Raw genomic sequence first — 26,475 nt, 5'->3', positions numbered from 1 at the left:
GAGGCGGTCTTATGAACTTTTTGCTGACTGAGAACTGCAGTCCTCCCAATATTTGCCTGCCAAGTAGCTAAGATTACAGGCTTGAGGCATTGTCTGACTTGGAGTTTGGTTTCTTGAGCTCTTTGTATATTCTGGTTGTTAATTTCTTGCCAGATAAATAGCTGGCAAAGTTTTTCTACCATTTTGTGGGTTCTCTATTCATCTAGAAGCTGTTTCCTTTGCTATTTAGAAGCTTTTTAGTTTGGTACAATCCCATTTGTCAATCCTTGCTTTTATTTCTGAGCTGTTGGAGACCTAGGAAGGAAGTTGTTGCCTATTCCTGTATCTTAGTAGTAGTTTCAGGTCTCACATTAAGGTCTTTGATTTGTTTTTGAATTGGTTTTAATACAGGGTGAGAGATAGGGATCTAGTGTTAACCATCTTATTAAGAGGCTGTCTTTTTGAATTAACCTAGAAGGTAACACACATGCACAGGAAATTAATGTGAGTCAACTCCCTGTATAGCTACCCTTATCTCAACCAGCAAAAACACTTGTTCCTTTCTATTATTGCTTATACTCTCTGTTCAACAAAATTAGAGATAAGGGCAAAATAGTTTCTGCCGGGTATTGAGTGGGGGGAGAGGGAGGGGGCGGAGTGGGTGGTAAGGGAGGGGATGGGGGCAGGGGGGAGAAATGACCTAAGCCTTGTATGCACATATGAATAATAAAACAAAAAAAATTAAAATAAAAAAAAAAAAGATGGATTCAATGGGCAATGCTTAAAAAAAAAAAAAAGGCTGTCTTTTCTCCAATGTATGGTTTTGCCACTTTTGTCAAAAATCAAATGTCTATAACAGTGTGGGTTTATTTTTGGTCTTCTGTTTCATCAGTCATACGTGACTGTTTTTGTGCAAGTACTATGCTGTTTTTTGCTTTTTTCTTAGTACTGGGGGTTTGAACTCAGGGCTTTGTGCTTGCTAGGCAGGTGCTCTATGACTTGAGTCACACCATGGATGGATAACCCATCCATGCTGTTTTTGTTACTATGGCTCTTTGGTATAGTTTGAAGTCAGGTATTGTGTTACCCTCCAGCATTGCTCGTTTTGCTTTGGATTGCAGAAAGTGCATTTCTTAATATCCTTTGGGCCCTCTGCTTGAAAAGTAGGATCAAGTCTCAAATAATGTTTTAAAATGGTATCCTTTAATAATATTAATGCAGGCCAGCAGTGTATCATTTCTCTGTGAATGTAAAATATCTTATACCTGCTTTGTGGTACGTAGTGGTAATGTGGTACATAGTGGTAATCATGTTTTTTTCATAGCTGTTTGTAATGATGTTACTCTAGAATGTTTTCTTTCCAGATGATGATTGAGAAACTAATAAAAAAAAAATGGTGCTAGGGCCAGGTGCTGGTGTCTCACAACTATAATCCTAGCTACCCAGGAGGCAGAGATCAGGAGGATCATGGTTTGAAGCCAGCAGTCCTGGCAAACAGTTCTCAAGACCCTATCTCAAAAAACCCATCACAACACAGGGCCAGTAAAGTGGCTCAAGTGGTGGAGCACCTGCCTAGCAAATGTGAGGCCCTGAGTTCAAACCCCAGTGTCGCCAAAAAAAAAAAAAGTGTTCTCGGGTGAAAGAAAGGAAAAAAAAGACATCTTAATATTGATATAGTACATGCATGACACCAATGCGTGTACTAGTGCTTGTCATTACATTGTTTCTTTTCCCTGTCTCATGCTCACTCTTTTCATAGTGCATCTCTTAAAGTTGCGGATTGACTTGTCTCCCCATTTGCTGGCGTTAATGTATTTTACACCCCACATACACTCATCTCATTCAGGAGTTCCCTTGAGTATCTACCATGCACCACATATAATTTTACCTTTCATTCTGTTTCTTTTTTCTCTTTTGGCTCAGCCAGTTTTTAATTTTTATTTAAAAATTTCTTGTTCTTTTCTTTTCTTTTTTTTTGAGATAGGGTCCTACTGAGTAGCCTAGGGTGGTCTCAAACCTGCAATTCTCAGGTTTCCACCTCTTGCATGCTGAAATTTTAAGTGTTTGCCACCATGCTGGGCTTGTTTTTCTAGATTCTATGTAATTTTTCCTACTTCAATGAGGGGCTTTATATTAACTTGCTTATTGTCCTTAATTAGGATAGCATAGTTATACCTTCGTATTTAAAATTGGTGCATCTTGTATTATAAGGCACATGCTGTATTCCTGGGTATCTTTTGTCAGTCTTCTGAGAGAGAATTAAAACGTTCTGTTGGGAGGATAACACTAACACCTACCTCCTGTGGAGAAACGGGAGGAACCAAGCAACATAATCAAGGAGAGCACCGGCCCACTGAGATCTTACTTGTCTAGCCCAGAGCAGGTGCTCCGCAGATAGCAGTTCTTGCTTTTGTTGGTGGTACCTAATTTTAATTTAATCATATCTAGAATATTCATGTTGCTATTTTATCTTTGGTTAGAAATTATAAAAAAATACACATTGTGTCTCATGTGACAGATAGCAGCTGATGAGCCTCCACCAGAAGGATGTAGTTCATTTTTTTCAGTTCATGGAAAGAAGACTTGTGATTTTGCTTCCCTGGAGACTCTTCTACTAACAGCATCTGAAAGGTAAGTTGTGTGTTTGTTCATTGAAATGGATGCATTTCTTTGTGCTTTTTTGTATCAAGCCCACCTTCTGATTTTTCTTTTTTGTAGTCTATAGGTATCGTAGTTTTGGGTATAATTCTGAACCCTGTCTTACTAGATACGAATCTCAGCTCACTCACTTAAGATAGTTTTGTGAGAGGAGGCAAATTACTTTCTTTCCTCTTCTTGTTTCAAAATGGAGATAATAACAGTATTTAATGTCTTATTAATTTAGTAACTATATCTGAGAGATTAAGTAGGTTTATCATTAGTTTAGCAGGGAAAATTGTATATGAAAGCCTATGCTTGAAGTAGTGATACTAGTGTTGACAATCTCTCAGGGTATTAGCTACAGACAAGTGAGAATATTTAAAAAATAACGGCAAACTTGATTTCAATATTAAATTGGTAACGAATGAACCAGCCTTTTGCCTAAAGAGGTTTAGGTTCCCTATAGTTAGTGGACTGCTGTAATAAGTACCTGTTTTGCTGTCTGTTACAGCGGTGACTCACTCCTCTGTACCTCTTCTAATGCTGCTGTAGATACAATGTGGCAGATGGTCTGCTCTATCAGAAATCCTGGTGACCTTGTCAGTGGTGTTTTTTTAAAGCAATTTTATATTAATATACACTAATAGTACAGGGGGTTTTATTGTGATAATTCCATAAATGTGTACAGTGTACTTTGAACAGTTCACTCCTCAGTTATAATTCTTTTAAGTCCACTTCCTCCTCTCCCTTCTTTTTCAAACAGTGTTTGGTGGGTTTCATTATGCTGTCGTGTATGTATATGGTTTGTAACATCCTTTCTGTCCCCAGTACTCTCTTCTTTTGTCTTCCCCCCCTCCTACTGGTCAACCCCTAGAGTCATAAGTCCTCTTTAGGGGCTTGTCTGCCCAACATATGTCCTTTGCCCACCACATGGCATTAGTGCTTCTTAGGGTGACAACCAATAAACACAGTATATATTTCAGCCAGCTCGGGGTCAGGGTATTGGCATTTGAGAATGGTTGCCTGGTGAATTGTGTTTCTTGGGAGAAACACAATTGATGATTTTTTAATTCTTTTAAAATTTTGCTTAATGTGTCACAACCATAATGCAGATATTTATAGAGAAAAGAGTGATGACATCTCTTCTGAGAGGTGGTAACTAGTTTTAATGGTTTGCCATTTATCCTGATAGTTTTTATTGGTTTAAATTTATACAAGTAGATAGGTTTGTTTTTACAAGAGGCATATTTCCTTTCAGTACATGTAGGTTTACCTCAGTATTTTTAACACACGCATAGTACCCTATGTAAGGATGTCTTACTGGTGGTTTTTAAAAATCATTTCCATTTTCTTTCTATTTTAAAAATATTATAATGAGCATCTTTATTCATATGTCTTTGCCTTCTATTTAATAGTTTATCATAATAGGGATTGGAAGGGTTATACATTAAGATTTATTAATATCAGTAACAACTTTAGAGAAGTTTTTTTGAGAAGTTTTACTGAAATGGTAAATCCATTAGTAGAAAGATCATAGTAGTAAAAAATAATAGAGGAGAGAGATTTACTGAAATTAGCAAGTTATATGCTCAGAGTCATCCTCTTTTTGTCATACCCTATATATAGAAAAATAAACTATAGCTTGGTACATACAAGCTATACATGCATTTTTCTGCCTTTTTTCTTTTCTATAATTTGCTAGCAATTAACCAAAGTCTACATTTTATAGTTATTATTTATGTAATATGCTTTTATTTTTTGTAATCATGAACAAGTAAGATTTGTACCTGACAATATCCTAAGTGGAAACTATTTAGGACTGTGATATCCTTTATATTAAGATGCTTGTAATCTTAAGTTATCATAGCTATACGTTACATTTTATATTGGTTCTTAGTGTTTAAAAATTTTTAATTGAAAAATGTAAGCTTTTAACATTTGTTTCCAGACCCAAACCTTTATTGTTCAAAGGAGATCACAGATATCCCTCAACTAATCCCGAAAGCCCAGTGGTGATTTTCTACTCTGAGATTGGCTATGAAGAATTTTCTAATTTCCACCGCCAACTTATATCAAAAAGCAATGCAGGGAAAATCAATTATGTATTCAGACATTATATATCTGTAAGTATTGATGTATTTTACAACTGTTATAAGTATTTATCCAACATGGCCTTAGAACACAAGCTAATAATTTCCCTCTTTACAAACAGTTATTTGTATTACTTTTTTGAGAGATCAGATTCTTTCCAACAGATTTATTATTTGCACATAGGTAATGCCTTGCTTGTCTCTCTGGAGAAACATAAAACAGTGTTACTAATAGTGACATAATAGTTTACATTTTATTCTGAAATAAACCATGTAAACAATCTTTTATAAACTTAATGTAGCCACCATACTATAGAATTGATATTTAAATTCAGTTCTTTTTCGAACTATTTTTCCCCTTTTTCTTTTTGGTACCTTTATGTTTGGTAGAGGGGGAGAAGTTTTAAAGAAGTGAAATCAGACAGAATTAATTTAAAATTAAAGCTTGTTGTAAGATGTAGTATTTAAAATATATGTAAATAGTATTAGCCTTCAAAGTAAATATTGGGTGGTAACCAGTCAAAATAAAATAAAATAAAAATTTTAAATGAAAATTTCAGTGAGCAGAAATGGATTTATCAAAGTCCAGTTCTTGACAACCCCTCTTCCTCTGTCTGTCCCCTAGACCTTTTGCTGGTATTAAGGATTAAAACATCTAAAGGGCCATTGTCAGTTAGCATGGTGGTGAGCCTATGACATTTGGTCAGCATAAGCCCTGCTTGAAGCATTTTAATTCAATAAAAATTATACATACATGCATATGATACCAACAAAGCATATCTGGGTCTGAGACCTCATCAGTTTTCAACTCTGCTCTATAGGTTCTGAAACTTCTTTTTCTCATTCATTTCCTTTCATGGTTTGGGACCTTTACCCTTACAGCCATCCATCATCTGGTTTTACTTGGACCTTAGAATTCTCATTCTCACAGTTACAGCAGGACACAAAATGTAAAGGAAGTTATAGAAATACAAACTCTGAATTGATTTTTTTTTTTTAAACAGAACGACTATTAGGTAAGTGCTTTTATTACTGTTGGTATTCAGTGAACTCTCTTAATTACACAGTTACTATTGCTAAGAAAATAAGCATAAAGATATTTGAGTGCACAGTCCAAGGTGATGGCTACTAGATGCAGTGTTTACAAGGTTGCATTGAGTATTCTGTGGCTTACAAGTAGTAATGATGGGATACTTGTGTTATTTGCAGAATCCCAAGAAGGAGCCAGTTTATCTTTCTGGGTATGGCGTGGAATTGGCCATTAAGAGCACTGAGTACAAGGCCAAGGATGATACTCAGGTGAAAGGTGAATTTGAAAAAATAAAACGAATGTATTTTCTTTTCTTTAAATATGAGTTAAAGGTAATTTCGGGTTGGTGGAATGACTCAAGTGGTAGAGTGCTTACCTAGCAAGTCCAAAGCCCTGAGTTCAAGCCTTAGGACTTCCCCAAAAAAGAAAATGGTAGTTTGATGTAATAATGAAAAAGAACAGGTTTAGGAATATGATGAACCTATGTTTGAATCCTGGTTCTGTTACATCTAAGTGAGTGACGCTCAGCAAATTTTCTATGTCTTAATTATCTCCTCTGTACAATGCAGGTAATGATAATATTCTCCTTCAAGTATTTGGAGGAATAAGTAAGATATAAAAGTAAGGAATTTAAGTTAGGTGTGTTGGTATACACCTGTAATCCCAGCACTTAGGAAGCTGAGGCAGGAGGATGAAGGCCAGCTTGTACTACATAGTGAGACCTTTCCTAAAAGTAGCAGCAACGACAAAGAAAAAAACAAAAAATTAGCATAGTTTTTGCCAAAAAAAGTTAACTATAAGCTGAGTTTTTTTTGCTCACGCCTGTAATCCCAGCTACTTGGAAGGCAGAGACCAGGAGGATCTTCTTTCTAGGCCAGCCCTGGTGAAAAGTTAGCAAGACTTCATGTCAATGAAATAACCTGGGTGTAGTGGTGTGTACCTGTTATCCTAGCTATGGGAGGTGTAAATAGAAGAATCTCAGCTCAGGTCAACCCAAGCAAAAACTCAAGTCTCTACCTGAAAAATAAGTAGAGCCAAAAAGAGCTGGTGGAGTGGTTCAAGTGGTAGAATACCTGTCTAGCAAGCATGAGACACTGAGTTCAAACCCCAGTACCACCAAAAAAAAAAAAATCGAACAACAACAAAAAACTATTGTTGATGTTATGTGGTTTACAAATAGACAGTTTGTGATTTCAGTGTGAAATCTTAAGACTCCTATAATTAATGAATACTTTTATTTTGTATCCTTTATATATTTTCTGTACTTGGAACAGTTTACTGTGGATTCTTGCTGTTGTAATACATTATTTTAGGTTTTGAATTCATTATTTTAACCACAAGTTTGTATGTTGTCTTTTAATTCTTCCTTTTAAGCTCATTTTAAATGACCAGTTTGAGTAGTAAAGCAAATGAAATATATACTAGTACCTAATCAGTGTGTTTTTTCTATAATTATACTTAGAATTAAGTTGCCTAATCTCAAATTCTGAAGAATTTTGACTTTGAAAAATTCTTTGATCATAACACTCAAAGCTACTAATTTTGAAATTTTTAGCATGTAAAATTTTCTAAACTTTACAGGAAAAATACATTCTTATTTTATCCAAGAAATGTTAAAACACATTTATTTTGTTTGTTTAAATGTCATTGCAAAATGTTAATGGGGTATTTAACATTATAAATGATATTATAGTTTCAGGTGCTTCTGAATTTTTTTTTTTATGTTCAGATTTTATGAAGGTTCTGGCATCTCAAATCTGAGCCATTAGACATTCATTGCTATGTTTTGCAGGAGCTGAGGTGAATGCCACAGTGATTGGTGAGAATGACCCTATCGATGAAGTTCAGGGATTCCTCTTTGGGAAGTTAAGGTGTGCATGCATACTCTATTTATTTTGGGAAATACCCTTTTTTTTCTTAAACCTCCAGACTTGCATTCCCAGTACCATTTTTCTCATTACTGTCTGAGTTATAGTTCTTTATTTTTTTGTTTTTTATTTGTTTTTGGTGGGACTAGGGTTTGAACCCAGGGGTTCACACTTGCAAAGCAGGTGCTCTATCGCTTGAGCCATGACTCCAGTCCATTTTGCTCTGATTATTTTGGAATGGAGTTTCTCTATTTGCCTGGACTTGCTTCAAACCATGATCCTCCTGATCTCAGCCTTCCCAGTAGCTAGGATTGCAGGTGTGACACAACAGTGCCCGGCTATAGTTCTCGTATATAATCTAAAATGGGAAACATTCCCACTTAATTTATAGCAAAGTTTGCAATTTCTATGTGTCCTAAAGTACAGTATTCTTGAATAATATTATGGCTTAAATTGATCTTTTCCTCTTAGTTGATGGCATAAACTTACATACCATGTTTTGATCAAGTGATAAGATAAATCAAATTATTTCACTTAATTTGTTTTTCCCAAAGGGCGTGTGTTGGGGGGGGTGCTGATGTATTTTAAGTTAGAGTGATCATGGTTATTTACTTATGGTAAACATAATCTGAAAAAAGATGCTGTGCATGGTGGTGCACACCTGTAATTCTAGTACTTGGGCAGCTTAGGCAGGAGGACAAGGCTTTTGGGTCATCCTGGGCTACACAGTAAGACCCTGTTTCAAGAAAAAAAAATAAAGTAAAATATATGTAGTAGATTTTAAACATACTCATTTGAAATGTGTTTTACTAGACTTGACTTTATATGAAAGTGGATGAGAAATGTTTTTAATGATGGAATTTAAAATGTTTTATAGTACCATAATCATTTATTTCATAGTATTTTATAGTAGAAAATCTTCACTGTTATTTTAAATGTTGTGGTTATTTCTGTCATGGCTTGATAATTGTGCAGAGCTTTGAAATCTGCTGCATCTCTAAATTTCAGATAGGTACTAGTTAGTGTCCTTTTTTTTTTTTTTAATTGAATGTGATCATATAGAAATGATATATGTTAAGTTTACTTTCATATAATTCAGCTCTAATATTTGACCAATGAAATAATTTCACTATATTAACAATTTAGGCCATGATGTCTAAGTTTGAAGTTGAATTACTGTTGACATGTTGAGTTAATCCTATGTGTATGTACATTTCTTGTTTATCATCAGCTTTGGCCTCTATATAATCAGGTTCCATTTTTATTTGAGGCAGGTTTTCAGAATGCCTTTTCATACTCATTTTTTTGTTTGTTTTTTGGATGGCATTATGATTTTGTGCATTCTCAGCACAGACGAGACATCATGTGAAATAGTGAAGATGCTTTACCTTTTGAGTAATCAGAACAGTTATTTAGGTTTCTAAAGTAATTGAACCATTTTTTTGCATTTTTGTTATGAAGAGCTTCATAGTAACTAATTGGAAATGGATTGTTGGGAAGGTAAAGAATCTGAGTAGATATTTTAATTTCTACATGTTGAGTTTAAGACATTTTGAATTTCTATAATTTAAATGAACAAAACTAATCTCCCAGACTTCTATCCATCTGATCTAAATGTTATACCTCTGCCTCTGATAACTGTTTTAGTACCTTTAAGTAGATTGTATTTTATTTCAAGAAATTTTCTCATCAGTGTGGTTAGCTTGAATTGTATTCACATAACTAAGGAATTTATGAGCATGTAGCTTGAAACAAATCATCTTGGGACTCTCAGTCTTGTGCCCTCTACTCCACAGGAAATTACTGTTATAGTGATTTGGTATTTTTTTTGTTTTGAGACAGGATCTCATTATGTACCCTAGGCTGGCCTTGAACTCATAATCCTCTTGCCTCAGCCTTCTTAGTGCTGAGATTACAGTGAACCACCATGCATGGTATGATTTATTTTTGAATCTATAACTTTAACAGTTTTCTAACTAACATAATTTTCTATATTAATTCATTTTTAAAGGAAAATAAGTGTTCTTCAAATTTTTTGCCTGTATTGAAGAAATTTTTATATGGTTGGGAGGGGATATTATGAAGTTGAAGTTGGAGTTCTCTTCTAAGTATGCTGTAAGATAGGAAAGATAATGAAAAACATTGACTTTATGTTTCTGTCAGAGACCTACACCCCAGTTTAAAAGCACAGTTGAAAGAACTCAGGAAACATCTTGTGGAGAGCACCAATGAAATGGCACCTTTGAAAGTTTGGCAGTTACAAGGTACCACAAATTCAAAGATTGTTGCCTGCTTTTTCCATAAATTTTGTGATATTAAAATTGCAGAATTTAAATTTAATTGGATATATCTACATGATTCTGAGGGTACCACAGAGTTTTAAAGATAGAATGATTATGATTAATCAGGGAAGGATGGAAGTCCTTTTGTAGGCAAATAACATTAGAGTAGAGTAGTACCTACAAATGAGTGACACATATTTCTCTGTGGGAGCAGATACATAAGACTATAATACTAGAAATATGTATTTTGTCTTTACATTCTTATGTGTATGCATTTCTTTTAAAATTTCTTAAGTTTTAAACTTAAAAACTGTTTCATAGTTCTTTATATTTTTGTGTTGCTAAGAGTAAACCCACAGTTCACAAATGTTGGCATGCTTTCTTTTCTACCACTGAGCTATAACTCCAGCCCTGTATACATTTCTTATTTTGGATTTTCTTTTATGCAGCTCTTAAACTATGTATCTGTAGAATTTTGAAGGCATGTATGGGGTAGAATGTATGTATACTTTTTGTTCCAAGAATGATTTATCAAGTTTTTTTCCAACATAATTTGCTAAATGTCTTAATGCTGTATTTTGTAATATATTGTAAATTCAGAAGAAGGAAAAGTATTTGGGTTCAAGTTAGCCTCTGCTAAATGTTCTAGGGCGTGCCCTGGTATTTTATGCACTTAGATTAGGAATGTCTCAGTGTAAACTCCAGTGATCCATGAAGTGAATGAAACCTCAAACTAAACCATGGGCACTCTGGAATGGTTGCATTCTAAGGCATTCTTTATTACTAAGGAAATAGTGAGAAATAAACTTTTTTTTCTCCTGAGTCTCATTGTATTAGATTCATGCCCTCTGACTTATTCTTGGCATTGTTGCAGATCTCAGTTTCCAGACTGCTACTCGAATCTTGGCTGCTCCTGTGGAGTTAGCATTGGTGGTTATGAAGGATCTTAGTCAGAATTTTCCTACTAAAGCCAGGTAATAGAATAAGACTTTGATATACTCTTCTCCTTAACATTATACCCAGTTATTTTCACGATTACATACATGCCAAATGATGTAGTTACAATATGAAATCCTTAGAAAATGAAAGCTTCCTGTTTGTCACCGCTACTATTGTGATGGTGTCTTTTTTTCTGAGAAGAGGGTAAGACCATAAACTGCATGGTTGAAGGAAGAGATCTAGGTGATGTTCTCAGCATTACCACTTACTAGTTGTGTGACCTTTGCAGATAAACCACCTTTGTTTACTCACTTTCATCAGTAGTAGACTGAAAAAACAATACCTGCCTTTAAAGGATTAGAATTACAAGATGCAGCATATGCCTATGTAACTAATCCAGAGTTTGGCACAGATGGTAGCTTCCTGAAGCTTCCAAATATGATAAGCTGTGCGTATCATTTTATACTGAGAACCAGAGAGGCTAAATGACCTGTTCATAGTGACAGAATAATATTTTGAATTTTCTGACATTGCTTTCTATTGTATAATGTTACTTTATGTCTCATAAATAAAAGGAAAATTTGTTTTAAAAGCCAAATTTTTAGAAACTGCTGACATAAATCGTTGCCAGTCTTTTTCTTGAATCACTGAGTAAAGTGTTTTGACTTCTGATGTGAGATATTTTATGAATAAGTTTATTTTTTACTATATGATTTATAAGTCCTATCTAAGAGTTCTTAGTTCATCATGCTTCTTGAAGATGTATTTGGAGGAGTCTTCCTCCACCATAAATGCTTAAACAGAATGAGCAATCTGCTGCCTTTGTTTATTTAACATTATCCTTTAGTTTGTGAGCAGTAATGATCAATATGGGAAGAGGTGTGCAACTAAGAATGTGGAAGCACTACATTTGCTTTATTTATATTTTTGGTAGGACTGGAGTTTGAACTCAGGTATGCATGCTTGTAAAGCAGGTACTCTACCACTTTAGCCACACATCCAGCCTATTTTGTTTGTTTTTGTTTTTTTGGTGGTGTTGGGGTTTGAACTCACACTTGTTAGGTGACTAACATTTGAGCCACTCCACTGGCCCTTAATATTTGCTTTCAAATACCATTATGCTAGTTTTCTTTGGTGCTGTGTCTTATAGTAATGAAAAATACACATATATGAGAGAGGAGAAATATATTACTAATTGTAAAAGTTTGATTTGTCCATTATCCATTTTTGTTATAGAACAGTATATTTCATATTTAAAAATAGGTAAATTGAAGACATTTATATAAAATGTTAAACCAAGCACTAATCATATTTTTCTACCTTAGAGCAATAACAAAAACAGCTGTGAGTTCAGAACTTAGAACTGAAGTGGAAGAGAATCAGAAGGTATTAACAACGTTGAAAATACTGAATTTTTTTCTCTGTATCCTCCTTCTTTCCCTTCCTCTCCCTTCTTTTTGTTTGTTTGTTTGTTTGTTTGTTTTTTTGAGACAGGGTCTCACTATTTTTCTAGGCCAGCTTCAAACTCCTTTCCTCCTGCCTCAGCCTCCCATGCACTGGGATTATAGGCCTGTGCCACCATAGCTCTCTATATTTACATTTTTAAAGATGAAAAAAATCTGAGTTTAATTAGTGACATTTAATAGTATAATTCTCCTTTTATCAAAATTGGTAAATTGTTCATTTCTGTAATCTCTGTATTTCTAGTTTTCAATTAGAGTTGACTGAATATAATTGATAGCATCAAATCAAATGGTGCTACCTTGTTGTTCAGAAAGACAGTACCCCATCTCACTCCACTGTGTCCCCCTTCCATTTTCAACCTTTAACGCTAATCCTTCTTTTTGGTGATACTGGAGTTTGAATTTAGGGCCTTGTGCTTGCTAGGCAAGTGCTCTACCACTTGAGCTATGCCTCCAGCCTTAGCCAATCCTTGATATTTTCTTGATACTTATAGCATATTTAAGTTGGTGTTTTATTTTTTAGATTTAAATGCACATATATGTAGCTTTAAATATAAATATAAACATATATATGGGGGTGGGGCAGGATCTTGCTATGTAACCCAAGCTGGCCTCAAATGTATTCCTCTTTCCTCAGCCTCCTTAGTCCATCACCAGCTTCCTTGTATTTTATGTTGTGATTTTGTCCAATTCTGACCTGTTCTAATTTGGACTAGTTGCTGTAGTACATATCAGGTATCTGGGGCTTGCCTTTAACCTGTTTTCTTGGATTCCATGTCTTCTTTGTTTTTGATTTGCTCCCTTCTTTTGATGCAACATAACAATCTTTGTGAAAAATGTTTCATGGGAGGTGAATTTGAAACTTCATTACATGTGTTTTCCACTTTATTGGTTAATTGGCCAGGGATACAATTCTAGATTGGAAGTCATTTAGAAATTTGAATGTGTTGCTTCTTGGAATTTTGATTTCCACTGGAGCTTTTGAAAAGTCTGAAGTCTTTGTATGAGATTTGGTTTTTCTTTACAGAATCATGTGTGACCTTTTTTTTCTTTTTTTTTGGTGTGACCCTTTCTTTGACCCCAGTAATTCGAAAAAGCTTATTTGAAGCCCCAAGGAGGCTTCTGACTACAGGGTATCCTGGTATGGTCATTTCCTAGGGAACCTTGGGTTCTATAGACTGAACACCCCTATTAGCTTCTTAGCATCTCATACTTCAGTATGAGCAGCTGTCCACAGATCAACAGACACCTGAGGAAAGCTTCAGACACTAAAGACAAGAGACCTGCACATCCACGAAAGGCAGCTGAGTAGAAGTAGATATTGCAGAGTGAAGAAAACAGCACCATTGAGATCTTCAGAGAGGCATGAGAACTTGAAAAGAAGAATCCTAGAGCAGCCACCACTCTTGGATTTTTTGGGGGTGGGGAGCAGGGTGCTGGGGGCAGGGTGCTGGTACCCAAGGCCTTAGGCATGCTAGCTGAGTGCTCTATATCCCCAGCCCCCAGAGCTTTTGGAAATTAAAAAAAGAAGAATCCAAAGCTAATCGAGACTTAGTGGTTTGTGTCTGTAACCCTAACTAATTGGGAGACCGAGGCAGGAATATCACCTCTTGAGCCTAGAAGTTCCTGACCAGCCTGGGCAACATACCAAGACCCCATCTCAAAAACAAACAAACAAATAAATATACAAATGGCACCTAATAGAAACCTCTCAACAAAGGGGTAAGTTCTTCTGCTTGAAGTCTACAGTCTAGCTTCAGGGTTACAGAGCCCCAGTAAAGAGGAGCATTTGGTAATGCCCTCATACCCTCAGTCCTCTATTTTCACTTGGCTCCTGCTCTTAGTCGATAATCCACTGCTCACACATCTGTGTTTTGCAATTTCCAGGCCTTGAGTCTCCATTTTCTTGGGGTAGGGAGCAGTGAAAATAGTCTTCTGGCTGGGATTCTGTCACCCTCTTTGATCATGCCTTTGGTGAGCTCCACAGGGTAACTTGGGATTCTTGTTGACCTTTCTCACCTTTGGCAAGCTTTCATTTTTCTTGGGACTATTAGGACAGTTAGTATTCATCCCTCCCCATTCTGGCTTCTGAAATTTGTTGGCCTTGTCATTTTCTGTTCTTTTTGCCCCACGGATTTCTAACTGAAAAGGTCCCTTTCCTGACGGTTCAGTAGAATTTCAGAAGGGAAAAAAAAAATGCTTGTGTTCAGTTCACTGTCTTTATTCTCAGATTTCTTTAATCCTTATGTATAAGATACTAGTTAACTAAATAGATTGGAGAAATAAAGAAACCACATATTTCTAAATATTTAGCAAACTAACCTGATAGATAGTTTATATTTAATTCTTAATTTACACAATAGTGTTATCAAGTGTTAAGAATTGCTTTATTTTTAGGGGTTTTCACCCCAAGGAAGACAGAACCAAGCTGTATTGGTATTTTCTGGATACCTAATCTTTTGAGTAAAACATTTTATTAAATATGCATAAAATACATAGAAAATACATACAAAAAATCTGAAACACATAAAAAGTGTGCACAAATCCTAAATCTTTAGGGTGATGAGTTTTCTCAGAGTGAACCCACCTATGTTACTAGGATTCAAATCTAGAAGTCCATATGATCTGTATTTACTAGTTCAGTCAATCTTTCTTATCATCCAAAGGGCCCAAGTGAGGAGACAGAGTTGTTTCCTCCCATGGAAGAAATTTCACTTTTTCATTGACATAACTCTGTTTCCCTCATCTTTTTTGTTTGTTTAATTGACATATATTGTGATGTACAACACAATGTTTTGAAACAAATATGTTGATATTATTTATCCCCTATCTTGTTTGCCATTTAGTACAAGAGTATGGTTTCCCCATTGTTTTGTTTTCTTCCCCATCTAATTTTAGATCTTAAAATTACATTTTTCCTTTACTCACTAACACTTGGAGAAGGCAGCCTGCTCACCGTCTCTGTCCTCTCAGCTCTGTGTTACTAAGGGATTAAATTCTGTTCCTGATGTCTGGTTAATTCCTTTGATCTTCTTCTGTGTGGTGTAGCTCCCTATGGTGTAGAATATAGAAGTAAGAGTTCCAGTTTCTTTTGGGAGAAAGAAATTAAGTAGAAAGTACATTATTCAACAGAAGTTTCAACGTGGAGTCACGGCAGTGTTTTAATTGGCCCAGACACATCTTGGGCAGCACAGTTGCCTATGTGCAGGGCTGCCATAATCTGGGGAGCAGCAGGTGAAAGGCCCCCACAGAGGCCAGGCCTTGTCAGGATTGGTAGTGTGAGGCACTGTCCTCAGCATAGCAACCCAAAGTTTCTTTATATGAGGTTATTTGAAGGTTTAAGTGAGGTATGGAGCTTTGAAATGCTTTTTGGTTTGATCCTTGGACTTCATCCAGGGGTCTGTTATTGACTACATCACAGCCTTGTTTAACATCACAAACAAGGAAATAAGAAACAGAAATGTAAAAAGGCCAGCTTTTGCACTATTGTATGACAGAATTTGTACAGGCAATAAAGACCACCAACACAGAAAGTTTTGTTAAAAATCTCACTACTCTGTTTTATTTTTCAGTATTTCAAGGGAACTTTAGGATTACAGCCTGGAGACTCAGCTCTCTTTATCAATGGACTTCATATTGATTTAGATACACAAGATATATTCAGGTGTGGATAATTTTTTCTTTTTTCTTTTTATAAGATTTTATAATATTGTGTAGCTTCTTATGATGTGATGTATTCACATATTGTTCCTCCTTGATATGCATAAGCAAAGTCTGATTGCTTACCAGACTTCACTGAGAGCATGGAGGTTGGCCCATGCTATGATGGGGGTGGGCAGTGTGACCTGTCATCATCTTGAATCACAATGTATGTGCAAGGCCTAAGTGTTTTCTGAGGATGCCTGTAACAGTTTCCCTGTTAATTATCGAAAGGGAAAAGAACAGCTTCCTTTGCTTCTGGGAGGTGTGAAGTAGGTTTCTTCATAATGCTATCTCTGGTGTCTCAGGATGCATTATTATTTAAACACCTACTTTTTTTGTTGTTGTTGTTCTTAAAATGTAGCTCAAGACTAACTAGCTCTGAATTGTCTTCATGATTTTGGGAAGACATGATTTTGGACAGTCAGGTAGAATTCAGATTTTATCCTTGGAATAAAAATTATTGCAGTTGACACTGTGGCTCCATTGTACTAAAAACAAGCAATTGTTAATGCTTCAGGAGAAGTAGTTCTTATCATAAATTATTTTCACATGATATATGCCAATTCAAAAATAAAATTTGAAGATATTTTCACATGGATTATTTTAATTAAGCTTTTATGCCAATTTATTGCATTACAAAGCTAGTGATAAGTTAGTAAAATGGATATGGATACTTTAAAAGATTGTCCATAGTGTTTTTAGTGAGTGATTTATTAAAAACATATACAATCTATTTTTTTCAGATATTACAAACTGAGTGTTACTTATTATAAAAAATTTAAATATGGAGATAAAGAAACTAAAAAGTAAAGTTTCAAACTGTTTTATTTCATCCCCTCTCTGTCTTTTCTGTCTCCCCAACAGTTTTTCCAGATTCTTTTTTGTGGTCATGTGTGTGTCACATGATATTGGTCAGCTGATATTGATATTGAAACATGCATTGAACATATGTAACATACTGTCCCTTTTTTGTGGGCAGTGTTCTTTTTGTTGTTGTTGTTTTGTACAGGATGATTGAACTCAGGGCCTCACGCTGTGGTGTGATTTTTTTAACCTTTTATTTTGAGCTGATTATGGTTTCACCTGCAGTTATAAGAGACAATACAGGGAGATTAATGCATTACTTTTAAAAACATTATAAAATACCAGATTTAGGCTTATCTTCAACTTGTGTTTATAGTTAAAGATGATAATTTCTATGTACACTGAGAAGTATAGATAAACAGGAACCAAGATGCATGTGTTCCCCACTCTGTCCTGGGTACTTTGGCAAGATGGAACAATGAGAAGAGATCCTCATTGTTCCTCAATTGCTGTGGTTTGGCATTGAGTTAGAGCTTATAGGTTTTTTTTCATGGTGAGGATTTTTAAAAAGTTTTTTTCTACTAAATACTATGAGGTACATGTTACTTTTTTTTTGCCTGTTCTGGGAATTGTATTCAGGGCCTCACATATGCCAGGGGTGTGCAGTACCACTGACCTAAATCTCCAGCTCTACTAAATTCCATGTATATATATATATATATATATATATATTTTTTTTTTTTTTTTTTTTTTTTTTTTTTTTTTAATTTTTTTTCAGTCTCTTTGATGTACTGAGGAATGAAGCCCGGGTAATGGAGGGTCTGCATAGACTAGGAATAGAAGGCCTTTCTCTGCATAATATTTTGAAGCTGAACATCCAGCCCTCTGAGGCCGACTATGCAGTGGACATCAGGAGTTCTGCTATTTCAGTGAGTATTCCTTTGGAGTGGTGCTGAGGCATTCTGGCCAGACATCTTTATTATAGCCATCTCATTTGTTTTATGAAAGTGAAATTATTCCCATCTCTTTTGTTGGGGTCAGAGATTCGCAACTATTTATGTGGGACTGTGTATATATAATGAAGTAGGCTCTTAAATGCTCCAATAAGTTGAGTTCATGTTGCTAATGAAATTAAGATAGCAGTTTTTTTCATGGTGGTATATGCCTAGGATTCAGCTGTACATCTTGGGAAAAAGTGTGAAGTTTATATTTTTGTAGTTGCATATGGGTTTTGTGTGATTTTGTGACAACATGTATGAGTTAAACTACTAAAATATGTATTCTTAGTAAATACCTTATTTAACAGAAGTTTGATTATTACCTGTTATGTGATCTCTGAGCCGTTGTCATCTGTATAGAGAATATGGAAAGTGGTCATGGTAAAAATGAGATCAGTGTAGAGCTGATGTGGTTGGCTGACCCTAGGAACCCCAGTCTCTTTTGGAAAATTTTTTTTTTTGGTTTCTGAGCTGCATTTATTTTAGAGAAATTTTATTGAAAGAGAAATAATGTAGATTGTGTATTATCATTGCTTGAGTTCTTACTTTGGTGATATAACTGTTACACATTTTGATGAGTACTATTATTTTTCTGCTAAAATGGTTTTACTTATATAGAATAAAGAGAATAGCATAAATAGGGCATATTTCTATGTTAACATAGAGATTAGCAACCCTAATCACCATTCTTACTAAATAATCATTGATGACTGGTATGTTGTTTTCTTGGAGGGGGAAAATGTTTCAATTGAAGCTCTCCTTTATTCTTTCCCAGTTCTACCCCTCTCCTCCCTGCAAGTAATTCCTCTCTGAAGTTGATGTGCATTCTCCCATCCCTTATTTTACCCTTTTGTGTCCTATTAAACATTTTAAATATTTGGACAGTCCAGTGCTCTGCTGGCATCCCTCAAGTTCCTTTTTGTATTTGACAAATCTGACCTCATTTTCACCATGACTGTCCACAATGGTGCCATTTCCCATATTGCCTTTTGTTTTGCTTTGTGTTTTGCAACAGTGTCTCACTATGTAAATCAGTCTATCCTTGAATTTGAGATCCCCCCATTCCAGTGTCCTGAGTGCTGGGATTAGAGGTATGTGCCACCTACCACAATCTCTTTATAGGGATCACATATAAGAGGTAATCATTAAAGTCCTTCAGGTTATTAATTAAAATGTTTTAATAGTTTTAAATTATGCCTTTTGTCACAAGACCTTCTTTTTTGTTCAACAGGTTTTTAAAATTTTTTGTAGGTTGATACATGTAGATAGATTATAACATCATTGTGTAATGTTTTATTTATTTCTTTAGAAAATCATTTATACTTTCCTAGCTTAAAATTTAAGATGTTCAGAAGGTATTTAGTTGAATCATTCAGCCATCATTTTTCTCCCTAACATTAACAGTTCTTTGGGACTGGATATGGTGGTGCAGGCCTATAATCCCAGCATTTGTGGGGTGGAGGCAGGGGGATCTCGAGATCGAGGCCAGCCTGGGCTACATAGTGAGATCCTGTTTCAAGAAAAAACAAACAAAAAATGTATTTGGGTATTCATGAGCATACATGAGCAAGGAAATATACACATAGTTCTTTATCCCCATTTATATATATATATATATGAATGATAGGTACATACTGTTTATTATTGTTCTTTTTTTTTCTGCTGTAAATGGTGCCGTAATGGCTCTTTTCATAGCTCTTTCCTTGGACTTACATGTGAGAATTCATTTGGGGTAAATACATAGATGTGGAGTATTTAGTGGTATTAACCAAGTCTTTAATTTGGTCTATTTCTCTAAAGTGAGTGTTCTGTGATGGCTGTGGGTGACAGTTCTGTTGCTCTGTGTATTTGTCTATTTTTGGATACTGAAAAACCTAAGTTTTCCCAATTTAGTGAGTGTGAAATTTCATTGTGGTTTTAGCTTATATTTTCCAAATTATAATGGGTGTATATCTCCATTTGGATTCTCTGTGGATTTCTTATTCATATTCTTATTTCCTGTGGGTTGCTTGTGTTTTTGATATTTCTTAGTATTAGTCCTTTATTGATTTTGTCGATTTTAAATAACTTCACCTGTCCTGTAGCTTGAGTAACCAAAATAGGTTACTCATTTTTTTACTCAGTCTTTGTGTGTTTGAAAGTGTTCATGTCCTATGTGATTCTTCTTAATTTAAAGTCTTATTGTTTTTAACAGCATATTTCACTAATTGGTAACTAAATGTTATGTGCCATGTTGTGTTATTTTTTTACTAGTGGGTCAACAACCTGGAGGTTGACAGCAGATATAATTCATGGCCTTCTAGTCTACAAGAGTTGCTTCGACCCACCTTTCCTGGTGTTATCCGGCAGATCAGAAAAAACTTGCATAATATGGTAAGTAAAACTTCTTCTGGTCATCTCATCATAACTGTTTCTCCTTTGCTTTCTCCCCTACTTTTTTGTCCAATATGGAATGTTCTCTTCTCTCATTTGTTAGCTGCTTTCCCACCCACTACCACCAGCAAAATGTCTAAACAAAAAGGCTTTGGAATGCGTTGCTGTTTTATAGGGCTGTGCTATAGTGGATTTGTGTGAGGAGATGCTCTCCATCTGCAATTTGAAAGTTTAGACTCCGTCATTTTAGTTTCTGTATTTTTCTAGAGCAGTTTTAGGTTTACAACAATGTTACATAAGTTTTAAGACAGTTCTTTTTACTTTTTAGAATGTGCATATTATTACTGTTTTACTTTAATATCTCAATCCCTCCAATTTAGTAGTTCAATTTAATCCCTTAAATAAGTCTTTTTGTCAGCTCCTAATTGTTTTCCTCACTTCAAGAAAGAAGGTTCTTACCTGGTCCCCTCTTCCCCTCTCATTTCTTTCTCTTCCCTCTCATAGCTACAGAAGACATGGAGGCAGGTTGGAGCCAAGATTGGATTGGAACTTGCATGGGAAACTGCCCTCTTTACTCTTCTCACTCTTGAAATCACCTTTTTCCTTCCAAAACTTCAGTCTTGTTCTTCCTGTGGGTGAACTTTATTAAATTAGTGAATATATATGAGTTGCTTAGTACATAGTGAGGGCTTAATACATGATGGTTATTATAGTGGTATGAGTTGGGAAGTGAATATACAATAAAAGGCAGTCTCCATTTTCTAGAGTGGGAGAGTCAATAAAACTTGGTTTTTGTTTAGTGGATTATCATAGGTGTCAGCCGTCTGGAATACCATTCAGGTATCACCAGAAGAAATCCATGAGAAAAGTACCTTGCCTTCAACTACTACTTGCATTCTTAGAACATAGACACAGGCAACTGTTGTTTTCCTAATTCTTTTTTTATGTGGAAAAAGGTTGGCTTCATGTACAATGACTAACAGCATTTCTATTGGCCTAAGGATATTTGAATGAATATCATTTCATGGTTTCTCTTCCCTTCCCCCAATAGGTTTTTATAGTTGATCCTGCACATGAAACCACAGCAGAATTGATTAACACAGCAGAGATGTTCCTCAGTAATCATATACCACTAAGGTAACATTGGTTATCAGTTTGATGATATAGTTAATTTCACAGTGGTTTTGTTTGTTATTCTGAGGTGCAAGTCTGGTGCTATTGGGTGGTAGGGTAATTAATAGTTTGGATCCATAATAGTTTTATCTTCCACTTGGTATGAAGCCAGTATCTTTGGGGACTGAGAATTTGATTCCTAATGAATAGAAGCTTACCACCATTGAATTCTTAATAACTAGCCCATGTGAAAATAGTTTGTGGTCTTTTGTTTATTTCACAGTAGAAGTGAGTTTTCCTAAGTGCATGTCCACATCACAAAGCCTGTTTCTACTTTTAGCAGAGGTAGATAGCTTTACTAATAGCTGTTGTTAGACTGTCAAAGACTGAGTGTTACAGAATGTTGCATAGCCTTTTGTGGATGCCAACAGGCATATTCATTTCAGTTGTGTTGCCAAATATAACAGCAGGATACTCTGGCTGGGTTTCCACTGTTCCTTTCATGAATAATGTTTCTAAGATTTTATGTATCAATGTTAAGATATTTTCACTTACATTCTGAAAATATTATGGTAGTTTCACATGTTGATGAAATTTGAATTCTTAGAAATCAGGAACATAAAGAAGAAAAGAAGTCTTTAATGAACAAACATTATCTACCCTGCACTGAACTAATTACTTTCTTGGAAGGAATCTTCTGCATACTTGCAAGCACTGTAAGAGGGTCCTGAGTGCTAAGTTTGGTTGCAGTAGTTGCAAGTACTTTATCAGGGACAAGTTAGATTTCTCAGAGGCTTTGAACAAAACAGGGCTTGAACTCAGGGCTTCCCACTTGCAAAGGAAGCAATCTACTGTTTGAGCCACACCTCCAGGCCATTTTGCTCTGGTGTTTTAGAAAATTAGGTCTTGTGAACTATTTGTCTGGGCTAGCTTCAAGCCTCAATCCTCCTAATCTTAGTCTCCCTAGTAGGTAAGATTACAGTCGTGAGCCACTGGCGCCTTGCTTAATGGAGGGTTTTGATGTCAGTCAGTAAAGCAGAGATTTTTGAGTGGAATGAGTGTATTTTTCATACAAAACATAAATACCATTTGGAAAATGGGGGAGTTAATGACCAGATTACAACCAGAGCCTTGTGCTTGCTAGGCAGGTGCTCTGCCACTTGAGCCATGCTTATTTTTGTTTAAAAGCGGAATGAAATGTCTATGTAAAAACTGTAGCAACACCCTTCATGTTAGTCTTTTCATGACTCTGAAACAGCTAGCTTTAAATGTTGAAAAGCCTATGCTGTCTTGAGAACCCGCTCTTTTATTTTGTACATAATGTGGGCACTTGCCAAACACGTAGGATGTGAACTGTGCTCTTTACTAGGATAGTTGTCCTCTGTTAGTCACAATACCTGAGAGAATCACAGGGATGCCAGCACCTTCAGCTGGCTTTGTTCTTTAAGATGTTTCTTTTTCTTTTTCTCCTGTCCAGAATTGGTTTTATCTTTGTGGTTGATGACTCTGAAGATGTTGATGGGATGCAGGATGCCGGAGTGGCTATTCTTCGAGCATATAATTATGTTGTTCAAGAAGTGGATGATTATCACGCCTTCCAAACTCTGACGCATGTATGTTTTTGTTCAAAATGGCATATGATTATGTTAATTTAATTTACTCTAAAACACAACATGTGGTAAGAGGATTCTGTATTTGTGTAGGGAGGAAGAGTTAAGTTACACACATAAAATGCCGTGTTTCATATCTTGGGTTGCTGTTACTTTATTGATTTGCTGATGTTAATATTGCTGATTGAGGTGATTGCAGCTAAGCTAGGATTCTTCAGGAGGCAGATGAGTGCATCTTAGTCTCTTTCCCTTGGTGATTTGAAATCACTAGTTAATGCCTTCTGACAAATGTAATATTCTCTACTTGTTCAAAAATATTTAGATTTTTTTCTGCTTTGAGACTATCTTATGCTGTCTTAAAATTAGGACTTATTTTAGTATTCAAGTCATAAAATTCTTATTCACAGTCTGATTTTTTTCAGGTTTTATTGGAAACTGTGAAAATGCCCTGCATGTATTTAAGGAATTTACTTAATTTCAAACAGAGACTTGTCCTTGTTTTCTTGGGTTTTTTCCCTTTCTGTTTTTGAGGATAGACAGCTTTATAAGTAGCATTTCTTTTGTTTTCAGATTAATGGTAACTTAAAAAAAAACATGTTTAAAGCAATTGATTTAACCATTTTTACCCATAAATAAGATGTAGTTTATTAATTGTTATGTTTATTGTCTATAGATGCATTTGTGTCATTTATTGTTAGTTAGAATGTTATTTCTTTATTTGACAAATACTTATTTATTCAGTTATTTTTTGGTGGATGGGGTTTGAACTCAGGGCCTTGCAGTTTCTAGGCAGGTGCTCTGCCACTTGAGCCACCACCTCCTCCCCCCAGCCTAGAAAATATATATTGAAGGCTGACATGTTCTTGATCTGGTACTAGCTGTGGGGGATACAAAGAATAGTAAGATGTAGCCCTGTCCTCACAAATCTTATTTACAACCTTGTGAAAACACATCCAAACAGATGGTGTCATCTGGTGTGGAGAGCACAACTGGCTGTGTAATCTGAGGGCCCTTGCTCATCCTTACGATGGCCATGGGTATTTTTCTATAGTGGGAAGTTGTCCCAGCTGAGTCTAGCAGGGAACATGGAAGTACTTCCCCAGGTTGCAAATTAGAGGTGGTGATAGCAAGTTGCTAGTGTGGTGTGAGCAAGAGCAAGAGACTGAGAGCTAAGGAGAGGAAGAAGCTAGTCCTCAAGGGCTCTACAGGTTGGTTTGCTGGGTGTATAGTGCACAGCAGGCAGACTGAAGCTTAAAAATACTCTGCAGCAGTATGGAGATGGACCTGATGAAGGGCACAGAGTGGTGGGATTCTAGCTGAAGGGCTCTGTTGGGGGATCTCCATGAGAATTGATGAGGAGGAAGGTAGTTAGCAATAGGGCTACCAAGAATGAAATAGAAATAGAAGTCAGAATAATTATGCTAAAGTCTGCTCTTGAAACTTTTCCCCCTCCTAGATATGTGTATGTAGGAAAAAAATAATGCAAGTTTTCACTTTTTTTGTGGAATTTTTAATCACAAAAAGTACACATGTTCACTATAAAAATAATCCAAAAATATTAGTGCCCATTTAAAAGTTTCTATTTCACCCCTCTTCCTTTCCTGATCTTCCTTAAAAATAGACATCACTAAAGAGTTGCCTTGCATCATTCCAGATTTCAAATGTACAGACACAGGCTGGGTGCTGGTGGCTTCTGCCTGTAATCCTAGCTACTCAGGAGGCGGAGATCAGAAGGATTGTGGTTCAAAGTCAGCCCAAGCAAATAGTTCACGAGACTCTATGTCCAAAAAACTCTTCACAAAAAAGGGCTGGTGGAGTGGCTCAAGGCGAAGGCCCTGAGTTCAAGCCCCAGTATCACCAAAAAAGGAAAAGAAAAAAAAATGTACAGATACAGTTCTGTTGTTTTTGATCTGTTTTAAAAAGAATAGGTATTATGCCATACATATTTTTTCAGGAATTTTCACCCTAAATATCATAGATATGAGGTTTTGTATGTTTGTTTGTTATTCTGTGTTGTTTTGAGACAGGTCTTGCTATGTAGCCCAGGCTGGCCTAGAATTTGGGATTCTCCTGTCTCAGCTTCCTAAGTGCTGAGATTGCAGGTGTGTGCTACCACATCTGGCTTCAGATTTTCTTTGTGCATTTTTTGCATTTAGGACTTAATGTGACTATGCGTTAATTAGATCATTTAAAGAAGTACTTAGTTTGTAGCCTAAAAAGGCATCTTAATAAGGTATATTAGAATGGAAGAATTGCTAATATATTTAATTTGACTTTTAAGAAAAATAGTCATTTTCTTCAATCTTTCATAATGAACACTTTGAAATGTCAATGTAAAAGTATAGCAGTTACCCTGTTTTTCTTTCTTCAGATCTACAACAAGGTGAGGACTGGAGAAAAAGTAAAAGTTGAACATGTGGTCAGTGTCCTGGAGAAGAAATATCCATATGTAGAAGTGAACAGCATTGTGGGGATTGACTCTGCCTATGATCAGAATCGTAAGGTAAGACTATTCTTTTGTACTTTGCATTTGACTGCAGCAGAGTACTTTCTTTGTCACTTGAGGGGCAGCTATTAATGGTGGTGATTATGATTAACACTTTTTTTTTTTCTTTTATTATTCATATGTGCATACAAGGCTTGGTTCATTTCTCCCCCCTGCCCCCACCCCCTCCCTTACCACCCACTCCAGCCCCCTCCCTCTCCCCCCCACCCCCTCAATACCCAGCAGAAACTATTTTGCCCTTATCTCTAATTTTGTTGTAGAGAGAGTATAAGCAATAATAGGAAGGAACAAGGGGTTTTGCTGGTTGAGATAAGGATAGCTATACAGGGCATTGACTCACATTGATTTCCTGTGCGTGGGTGTTACCTTCTAGGTTAATTCTTTTTGATCTAACCTTTTCTCTAGTTCCTGGTCCCCTTTTCCTATTGGCCTCAGTTGCTTTAAGGTATCTGCTTTAGTTTCTCTGCATTAAGGGCAACAAATGCTAGCTAGTTTTTTAAAGGTAAGGTAAGACTATTCTTTTGTACTTTCCATTTGACTGCAGCAGAGTACTTTCTTTGTCACTTGAGGGGCAGCTATTAATGGTGGTGATTATGATTAACACTTTAAAACGTTGAAACTGCATCACTTTTCAGTGCTCGGAAAAGTGGTAAGTATTTCAGTTTTGTGAAGATTATCACTGATTTTTAACTTGCATATTAACTATTAAATTGGAAATAGCTCCTCTTTTACAAAACAATAGTAGTATTTATATGAAGTATGTTCTGAATAAAAAATCTACTGGAAGTATACAGCCAGAAGATGATATATGGCTTAATATATATAATATTGGCTTTATTTAATTATTTAGAGTAAGGATTAGAATGTATCAAGAAATTAATAAGCCGGGTGCCAGTGGCTCACACCTGTAATCCTAGGTACTCAGGAGGCAGAGATCAGGAGGATTGCAGTTTGAAGCCATCCCAGGCAAATAGTTCTGCGAGACCCCATCTCGAAAAACCCTTCACAAAAATAGGGCTGGTAGAGTGGTTCAAGGTGAAGACCCTGAGTTCAAGCACTAGTACCGAAGGAAAAAAAG

General features: G+C 35.8%; 1 protein-coding gene across 2 annotated transcripts in view; it reads left to right on the top strand.

Annotated features, from left to right (window-relative positions):
- Positions 1 to 26,475, top strand: part of Uggt1 (UDP-glucose glycoprotein glucosyltransferase 1) — a 95,039-nt gene that overhangs the window by 21,956 nt on the left and 46,608 nt on the right. For both annotated transcript variants that reach the window (XM_074070451.1, XM_074070449.1), the window contains exons 5-17: positions 2,498 to 2,610; positions 4,568 to 4,742; positions 5,919 to 6,015; positions 7,532 to 7,610; positions 9,771 to 9,871; positions 10,764 to 10,863; positions 12,154 to 12,214; positions 15,864 to 15,955; positions 17,576 to 17,726; positions 20,049 to 20,168; positions 21,220 to 21,305; positions 22,759 to 22,894; positions 25,263 to 25,394. In XM_074070451.1, coding sequence (XP_073926552.1) covers positions 2,498 to 2,610; positions 4,568 to 4,742; positions 5,919 to 6,015; positions 7,532 to 7,610; positions 9,771 to 9,871; positions 10,764 to 10,863; positions 12,154 to 12,214; positions 15,864 to 15,955; positions 17,576 to 17,726; positions 20,049 to 20,168; positions 21,220 to 21,305; positions 22,759 to 22,894; positions 25,263 to 25,394 — 1,443 coding nt within the window. The remainder of the gene's footprint in view (positions 1 to 2,497; positions 2,611 to 4,567; positions 4,743 to 5,918; positions 6,016 to 7,531; positions 7,611 to 9,770; positions 9,872 to 10,763; positions 10,864 to 12,153; positions 12,215 to 15,863; positions 15,956 to 17,575; positions 17,727 to 20,048; positions 20,169 to 21,219; positions 21,306 to 22,758; positions 22,895 to 25,262; positions 25,395 to 26,475) is intronic.

This window comes from Castor canadensis, chromosome 4 (genome assembly GCF_047511655.1).
Source record: "Castor canadensis chromosome 4, mCasCan1.hap1v2, whole genome shotgun sequence".
Classification (NCBI taxonomy): Eukaryota; Metazoa; Chordata; class Mammalia; order Rodentia; family Castoridae; genus Castor; species Castor canadensis.
This window is presented reverse-complemented; position numbering and strand designations above follow the sequence as displayed.